The 9544-nt window shown below is 34.7% G+C and overlaps 1 protein-coding gene across 1 annotated transcript; it reads right to left on the bottom strand.

The window, feature by feature from the left end:
- Positions 1-3336: 3336 nt before the first annotated feature.
- LOC106345074 (protein BUD31 homolog 1) lies at positions 3337-4525 on the bottom strand. The gene is made up of 4 exons (XM_013784341.1): positions 4431-4525; positions 4161-4259; positions 3900-4087; positions 3337-3684 (listed from the first exon to the last, which is right to left on the bottom strand). Exons 2-4 carry the CDS (start codon positions 4252-4254, stop codon positions 3529-3531), a joined length of 438 nt encoding a protein of 145 aa, XP_013639795.1. The 5' UTR covers positions 4255-4259; positions 4431-4525; the 3' UTR covers positions 3337-3528.
- Between the last annotated feature and the right edge of the window lie 5019 nt (positions 4526-9544).

Genomic DNA, 9544 nt, shown 5'->3' with positions numbered 1-9544 from the left:
GACTTTTGTCTGTTTGAGATTGAGGCTTGAGTTACTTCATATCAACCTTCTGAGTAATCAAGTTTTTGTTTAGTTTGAAAGTCGCTGGTCCTAATTGGAATCACCCTCTTGTTTGAGACTAACTCTTTTATATCTCCTTCCTTGGTCTAGTTTGTGTAACTTCTCAAGATTATAAGTGATCTGTGATTAGCAATATAGACTAACAATCACTATACCAATATTACACTTGCTTAATTCATATGAGAATTGGGGTTTGTGATATGAGAAATATAGTTTAACTGAAGTTTTGCAGAATTGTATCTAGGAGATGATGATATCTTGTTTCTGCTTGCAGTGCCATATCCAAATGCGTTGTTTTAAGTAATTTTCTTAAAGCTCTACAAATTCTCTTTTCTGCAGCTTCTTACCCCGTAGAGTGCAATGGCAAGAGTCCTAAAGCTAAAGACCACGATTCTCCACGGAAAATCATAGTTTGAGAGCTGACGTAGACTAGTCTAGCTAATGGCTAAAATTTATCTACTGGCATCTCCTTTTCTATATATATTTTTTTCCTTTGTCTTTGGTAAACTAATCAAGTTTGTGTATCTGATCTTGGATCACAAAATTTATAATTTTACAGAAACTTCTGTCCAGTTACTAATTTTTAGTTCTATTGTGTATATTGGAATAAACAAATACTTAACACAAGTAAGATATTTGTTATAAATAAACACAACTAGTAGATGATACCTAAGCATAAGTAAGAAAGACAAAAAAGCAGTTAGTATAAAAAGCATGATTTCTTAATTTCAATGGTTCTTTACCTGAAAAGAAAATTTCATAAAAACAATCCAATTAAATTTCGTTAAACTTTTTAATAGCCAGACCTTTTTACTATCCAGTTTAATAGTCAAACTAATTATTTTATTCATTTTAATACACATTTTTTTTTAAATGTGCTCATTTTAATATCCAAAATATGCGTTAATAATAAGTTTGAAACAAAACTTACAAAATCCCTAAAAATAAAAAAAATCTTCAAAATTTCAAATTTCATTTTATCTTCTAATAATAAAATAACTAATTTTTGGATAATCTGAAAATTTTATAGTATTATTTTTAGTTTTAATTAAAATTTAGTTTATTTTCTGAAGTCTTAAAGTAATTTATTTATTGTATTCATAGTTAAGTTTTTCTGAATTTTAAAATATTATACAAAATTTAGTTACTTTTATTCTTAAAACTTAAAATAAAATTTAAAGGTTTTTTTTTATTTTGTTAGAAATTTATTAATATTTTGACTAAAATTAGCATAGTTTGAGTATTAAATTAGGTAGGAAAAAAAATTGGGCATTAAATGTTTAACAAAATTTAGTTGGGGTATTTTTGTGAAATTTTTCCCTACGTAAATGCCGTAAAACTTCATATGTACCCTTTTAAAATGGTTTAATTTTATAATAGAGAATGATTTGCTCTAATTTTTATTTGCAAGCGAAAAATAAAATAATGAACATAAAAATAAATGGATTACTCGGAAAATAAAATATGGAGCGAGGTTAAACAAAATGAACGGTAAAATGGAGTGAAACTTTTAATTACTCAGTTAATTAACCTCAAAATAAAAATAAAAAGAGTGAAGAGTGTTGATACGAACTTCGTATTACGAAGAGTGTTGGATCTGTATTAGGGTTCTAGGATTCGAGCATCAGCCTCAGATTCCAGTCACCCGCGAGTTATCTGGTTAGATTCGGAGAGGACGAAGAGTGAGATTAGTAATTGAATCTATGAAGAAGAGCCGAGGAAATAAGGATGCGTTTGCTGGGGTGATAGCTGCGCGTGAAGGAGAGAAATTGGAGGAGAGTGTCATTATTTTCGAAGCTGATAATGGTGGTGATAAGAAATCTAAGAAGAAGCGTGGCGATGAGAAAGCACTATTGAACACTGATGATGATGCTAAGGGAGAAACGGGAAAGAGAAAGCGTGATGATGATTGTGACTTGGGAGCTGAAGAAAAGTCCAAGAAGAAGAAGAAGAAGAAACTAATTGTGGTTTCAAAGAAGAAAAGGAAGAAGCTAAGTGAGCTGGTGAGGGGCAAGCGGTTTACAAAGGAAGAAGACGAGTTAATCAAGAAAGGTGTATTAGAATACGTAGAAGCCAATTTTTTAGGAGACCAAGGGATAAACATGGTTATGAACTGCAGATCACACCCTAAAGTTAAAGGCTGTTGGAAAGAAATTACACAGGCTTTGCCTTGGAGGCCACATTGTGGTGTGTACAAGCGTGCGCATACTTTATTTGAAGAAGGCTCAAAGGGGGTATGGAGTAAAGAGGATTTGGAACTCGTCCTAGAGTATCAAAACACCGTAGGAATGTGAGCAACGCTTGGAGGAGAATCAAATTTGCGTCCAAGAAGAAGACAGGGCGTTGGTCCAGGGAAGAGTACCAAAACTTGTTTGATCTTGTCAACAAAGATCTTTGAATCAAAGCAGCCCAAGAGAAACGTTCACAACATGGGATGCTTCGAGATAACATCCCTTGGACGGCCATAAGCGACCAGCTCGGGACAAGGGACCATACCGTCTGCTGCCAGAAATGGTTTCATCAGTTGACATCATCAATGGTGTCCAAGGGGTTATGGGCTAACGTAGATGACTATAGGCTCTTGGACGAGCTTGTGAACCTGGATGCTGCTTGTGTTGACGACGTTGATTGGGATGATCTTCTGGATAATCGAGATGGAGATGCTTGTAGGAGTCGGTGGAACCAGATGGTGCGTCATATCGGCTGGAACCAAAACGTTTGCTGAACAAGTTGAGGTTTTGTCTCAAAGGTATTGCCCTGACATAGCTGAAGACAGAGAAGATTTCGACAACAGACCATTTGATCCCTGGAGGTGTTAATTAAGTCTAGAATGAGTTTATTTTGTTCCATTTATGTTCTAACTTTAATGCTGTGTTGGTGAGCCATAAAAACAATTATAAGTTTTTGCATTCAGACTGTTGCCATAATCTACTGTTAGGCTGTTTTGTAAAGAAGATACTGAACATTCAGTTGGTGTATTTAGTTGCAGTGTTAACTAATTATTACAGTATTGTAATTATCGAGCAGTTTAGAGAATACTCGCCACGGCTTTATATTATTACAGTATTGTAAATGTCTAACAGTAAAGAGTAAAATTCTTATAAATCCTAACATGTTTAAACACCGCATAGACGACCGCCTGGAATGATTTCTTGAACACTACAACAGAGTGAATGATAAGTGATAACTAATAATTACTCGCATTTTCTTTAGCTCATCAAATAACTTATTCACCCATTGAATAAGATTGGGTTGGTCGTCAATAGTCAACCCAAATCGAACCGAGAAGCATTCTCATAATTCATTTATATACCAAACCTGTCTTTCTAATTTCAACAACACAAGAGTTGACAATTAGAAGCTCTGCAAAGGGAAATAAATAAGTCAGGGTATCAGGGGTACATAATCCAGATTTGACAAATATATAGAATACATCGAGAGTGATACTGGTGAAGATGTCGGGTGAGATTAATCGCCACTGGCACATCCTTGACAACCGCAGTGAACACATTCAATGGCTTTCTCTTCACGCAAGTGTTTGGGAACACGACATACACATGTTGTTCCATAGTTGTGGTCTCTTGGCTGTATGCAGCGCAAGCAGCATAGACGCTCATACCCTGACTGCAATCCACAAAGCACAGAGAGATCATATACAGTTTAGTAACAAACTAAAGAGACATGTATGCCTGACAAAAAATTAGTAAGATCAGTTCAAACAAATGCAATTACTAGAACTATTGATTTTAGAGAAACAGCTTCAAGACCCATTGTGCATTAATTTGGCCTCAGACAACTAATTAGTTATAGATCGCTGTATGAATTAGTAAGGCACATACCTTCTTCCATTTGGCAATGAGGTTACGATCAGCATAGCCCTGGTCCAAGCAGAACTCATAGAGCTCTTTAGATATCTCCTTCCTCCTGTAATAAAGATCATAAACATAGCGACTCCTCTGATGAGAGAGTTTGAAGATTGGCCATAAAGCTTCACACTTTCTCTTGCCATCATGTTCATCCATCTCAGCTGCACCAAAAAAGAAATAAATAGTTAAGAGGACAATAAAAAGGTAAAGACTTTTAGCATCTGAATAACAAACCTTCTCTCATCTTGGCGTCAAGCTCACGAAGAGTAGGCTCGATCAACTCCCACCCTTCTGGGTACTTGACTCGGTTAGTCTTAATCTTCGGCATCTTCTCTACAGTTTTAAAACTCTAAAACGTTAGAGAACCCCGATCAATTGGAGTCTATCAGTGTCACTGTGATTTTGAGATCCACAGGAATTTTACAAATAGGGAGACAATTTAGGGTTTAGTAACGACACCACATGACTGGAACAGCGTAAGAGGTAATCGAAAAAAAAACTTACCTTCGGAGAAACTAATCGACAGAGGCGACGATGGAGTTTGAGGAGGAGAGATCGGGGCTCAGGAGAAGGACGATGATGAAAGAACGAACCAACGTCGTTCGTATAAGCCTCTTTTAACTTTGGGCTGGGCTTTAGAATAAATGGGTCGGTCTTACGAAAATCCAAATACACGTGTTTATTGTTATTTTTCCCGAATTTGTAATCCAATAATAATACATTATCATATTCATAGTCGTCATATTCACATGTATGACTCATACCATCGTTTTTCAAATCAAAGTTTTCTAAAGTTAGCTTATACTATCTCAAGCGGTCAGCCGAACTGATCTAACTGATGAGTGACACATGTTAAAATGTTCAGTAATTTGCCTTGTACGATTCATGACCACGAACTTGTGTCTATCCATTACGCATAAATGGGTTTGTTATAGTCGGTCTATATGGATGCTTACTAACTCAGAGCGAATGATAAAGTTCCAATTCGTGTGTTGTGATGGTTGTGCTAATCTACTTCGGACGATTTTGTTGATTAAAATGTTGTGAATAGACAATTGACGTTGTGGTTGTGGATGAACGAACATGTCCTGAAAATTGATAGAGTAGAAGCAAAAAATAATGATGTGGCTACAAAAAGGTGGGATTTGCACCCTGATTGTATGGAAGGGATTGTGTCCTTATATACTCCACCACTAGATTAAAGACAATTTTGTCAAAATGTCGCCGAAATTAAATTTATTAAATAAAGGCTAGAAGCGTGGAATTCATTGGCTTGGTCCGAAAGCTGATTTTGCTGAGATAAGTGTTGTTGTCGTAGTGTCTACCTCTCCATGGATACCATCCAATGGATATCACATAGGGGGAGTGTCCACATGGTGATATTCATTGGACAATGTATATGGGATGGTGTCAATGTAGTGGCGGGAGGGAATCCAGGAGTCATTTTTAGCGGGTGCACAAATATACTAATAGATGTAAAGTTACAAATTGTAAGAAGATTTATATAAATTTTGCTAAGAAATACACTAAGGTTTACGAACATTATGGGTGCATGTGCACACTCTCTCTATAAGGTGGCTCGCCACTGTGTAGTGGTGTCCGTGAGATTCTGTATATGGGAGTGTCCTATAGCTTAGAGAAGTAGAAGTTGACAGTTTGAAACGTCTCTGAAAAACTCTTTTATGACAAAATTGAGGACTTCGGGCAGAGTTGTTCCCAAGGAAACAAGAACAAAGTGTGATATGTGCTTTTTGTCAATAAAGAACATCCATTTTCCATCATCTTCGAAACTCTACTCGGCGGAAATATCCAAGCAGTGTTGACCTAGGTTGAATCATGTGTAAAGAGAGAGCGATTAAATAGAAACCAATTTTAATAACACAAGACTGAAAAACACATAAGGGGAGGTCCAACCTGTTACAAATAGTGTATAGATGTTGACTACAGAAATGGAGAGGATAAGTGGCTAATGGAGAGGATAAGTGGCTACACTAAAATAGGTTTAAGGTGGTGTTATCACATCATCAAAAAACAAGTGAAATAAGGTCTATTCGTTTTAAAAATTCTCGGGAACTACATAAAAATGAAATCTAACTCTATGGAAAGAATGTTTAGATTTCAACTAGAAAAACAAATTTGGAGTTTACAAAAGAACCATATATCTCTTAGACATTATTAGTGAAGTCATCTGTATATATATATATATCATCACCACATTCAAATTTTTTTTTTTTTAAATGACATGGTTTTGATTAAATATGACATGACACTAACCTAATTGTGACATATACAATTTTCCAAAACCATGTTATCTTTTTTCGTTGAAATTGGATGTGACGATGACACATAAGCATATCACTTCACAAATAAAGCTTAGGAAATATCACATTAATAAAAATAAGCTAAATAAAAAATATAGATATGAATATAATTTTTTATGCGAACTTATATACCATATTTTGTATAAATATATAATATCTTACTAAAATTAATTGTAAGTAAGTTTGCATAAAAAAAAATTAAAGGAACACTAATAACAAAAATTGATAGGTAAATGATTAAAATTTATTTAAATTTATCAGTTCATTAGGTTAGTTAACAAAATGATTTTCCCAATTTAACATATTTTAACTAAAACAAATAAAAATTCAAAATTTATTTTAAATATATATAAATAGGTGAGATAAGATATATTTAAAATAAATAATTATTAAATATAATATACTACAATATATTTTAAATTTTTATTTTTATAATTTTAATTTTAAATTTATTAAAATTTAAATAAAAATAAATTGAAATAGTTAAATCAAATCAAAGAAATATGACAAAAAATACGTTTATGCTTTCAAAATTTTGAAATTTAAAAATAAAAATAATAATGTTCAAACGTAACTTATTTTTTTAAAATAAAAAAAATTATATTAAAATTATTGTTTTTGCGTCCGGGAAAACTCCTAGTTTTATACGTAAAACAAGAGACAAAATATCAATTTGGGAAGTGCCTCTAGTGGAAAGTATCTTTTCATGATATCTTCTCATATATATAATATATATATCCAAACAGGTACGAATATTGATTATGATTTTGTACAAGCTGTTGTGACAACGACGAGGAACCCAATTTTAACACTAATCATTCAGTTCAACGCATCACCGCTAGGGATATTAATATGGGCTCAACCTAACACTGCAAACCCATTTGTAATCTTAATCCTCATTTTTTAAACATGGTTTAAACAGGTTTGGTCTTAATAGGACCAGAGTTTAAATTCTAATCCTTTTATTTTGATTCACACAACTATTATACAATATTTAATAATGTTTTTCACAAAAAAACTTAAAGTCGAGTTTTCTCGCCAAAAACTAAACAGCAAAATTTTCCGTCAAAACCGCATAATCGAGTTTTCAACTAAAACAAAAAAAATCGAGTTTTTCCTCCAAAAATGCAAAATTGAGTTTTCGTCAAAACTTCAAAATCGAGTTTTCCTGCCAAAAAATCAAAATCGAGTTTTTCGCCAAAACCTCAAAATCGAATTTTCCCGTGAAAACGTAAAATTAAGTTTTTCTGGAAAACCCGTAAAACTCAATTTCACGGTTTTGGCAGAAAACTCGATTTGCTGGCTTTGGAAGGAAAACTCGATATTGCGGTTTTAGTTTTGGCGCAAAAACTCGATTTTGCGGTTTTGGCGGAAAAACTCGATTTTGCGGTTTTGGCGGGAAAGCCCAATTTGTCGATTTCGGCGGAAAACTCGTTTTTGCTGTTTCGGCGGAAAAACGGGATTTTGTAGTTTTGGCGGGAAAATTCGATTTGCCGGTTTCGGCGGGAAAACTCGATTTTGCGGTTTTGGCGGGAAAACTCGATTTTGCGGTTTTAGTTTTGGCGCAAAAACTCGATTTTGCGGTTTCGGCGGAAAAAACTCGATTTTACGATTTCGGCGGGAAAACCCGATTTGCCGGTTTCGGCGGAAAACTCGTTTTTGCTGTTTCGGCAGGAAAACACGATTTTGTAGTTTCGGCGGGAAAATTCGATTTGCCGGTTTCGGCGGAAAACTCGTTTTTGCTGTTTCGGCAGGAAAACACGATTTTGTAGTTTCGGCGGGAAAATTCGATTTGCCGGTTTCGGCGGAAAACTCGTTTTTGCTGTTTCGGCAGGAAAACACGATTTTGTAGTTTCGGCGGGAAAATTCGATTTGCCGGTTTCGGCGGGAAAACTCGATTTTGCGGTTTCGGCGGAAAAAACTCGATTTTACGATTTCGGCGGGAAAACCCGATTTGCCGGTTTCGGCGGAAAACTCGTTTTTGCTGTTTCGGCAGGAAAACACGATTTTGTAGTTTCGGCGGGAAAATTCGATTTGCCGGTTTTGGCGGGAAAACTCGTTTTTGCGGTTTTGGCGGGAAAACTCGATTTTGCGGTTTTGAGGGGAAAACTAGATTTTGCGGTTTCGGTGGGAAAACCCGATTTGCCGGTTTCGGCGAAAAACTTGATTTTGCTGTTTCGGCGGGAAAACGCGATTTTACAGTTTTGGCGGGAATACTCAATTTGCCAGTTTTGACAGGAAAACTCGATTTTGCGGTTTTTGCGGGAAAATTCGATTTTGCGGTTTTGGCGGGAAAACTTGATTTTGTGGTTTTGGTGGAAAAACTCAAATTAGGTTTTGGCGGAAAAAAACACAATTTTTGTTTTTTGACGGAAAAACTTTATTTTTAGTTGTGGAGCAAAAACTCGATTTTACGATTTTGGGAGGAAATTTTTTGATTTTGATGCTCAACAAATTGGAGGAAAGAATCATATCATATCTTAATTTTTCTGGTTTTATCTTTAAAATTTAATAACAAAAATAAATAAAATATTTTTTTCAATTAAATGAGTTAACCCTGGTACCAGCCCTAACCATTGATTATAATACAGTTAAAATATGGCTTTATTAAAATAAGACTGGGTTTATAATAAACAAAAGAGGATTGAGCTCTAACCCTGTAGTTAACATCCCTAATCACCTCAGACTTCCAGATAGTAAGACCGGTGACACATTTTCAGTATGGTGTAGAGTTGACATCAAGCCTTGTATGATGTGAGTTTTTTTACCCCTTGAAATCTCCCTTACTATATACTACAATCAATTCTTAACTCAAATCCAAGCTTTCAAAACCTCTTTATATCACTATTGGGTACGGCTTTGGAAGCTTGAGATTGTTGCTGGCCAATAGACGATAACCGTCTCAAATCACTTGGATCGGTGACCGTCTCTAATGATTATCGACTAGAGTAATATTCCTTGTCGTCTCATTATGCATAATGTTACAGAATTTATTGTTTTATTTTGTGTAAATGTTACATAGCAATTATTTTGTGAAAAAAATATTTATAATTCTTTAACCTTCACAGGTTCTTTTGGTCAAAACTTTCTGTAAAAATGGGACGAGAAGAGGAAGTACGTACTTAACTCCACGTTTAGAAAACTGCAATAATTTGATAGAACGCGTAGTTCACATATATTGGTTGTTACTATTCCAGATCACAACTTTGAAAATGCCTACATTTTTGACTCTTAGCTTAAACGTTTGTTTTAGCGACTCGTCAAGATAATCATATTATATTTCGAATGACGTCTATT

The sequence above is a fragment of the Brassica oleracea genome, chromosome C1, assembly GCF_000695525.1.
Source record: "Brassica oleracea var. oleracea cultivar TO1000 chromosome C1, BOL, whole genome shotgun sequence".
In the NCBI taxonomy this organism is placed as follows: Eukaryota; Viridiplantae; Streptophyta; class Magnoliopsida; order Brassicales; family Brassicaceae; genus Brassica; species Brassica oleracea.
The sequence above is the reverse complement of the archived record's forward strand: the minus strand, read 5'-3'. Positions and strand labels throughout refer to the sequence as shown.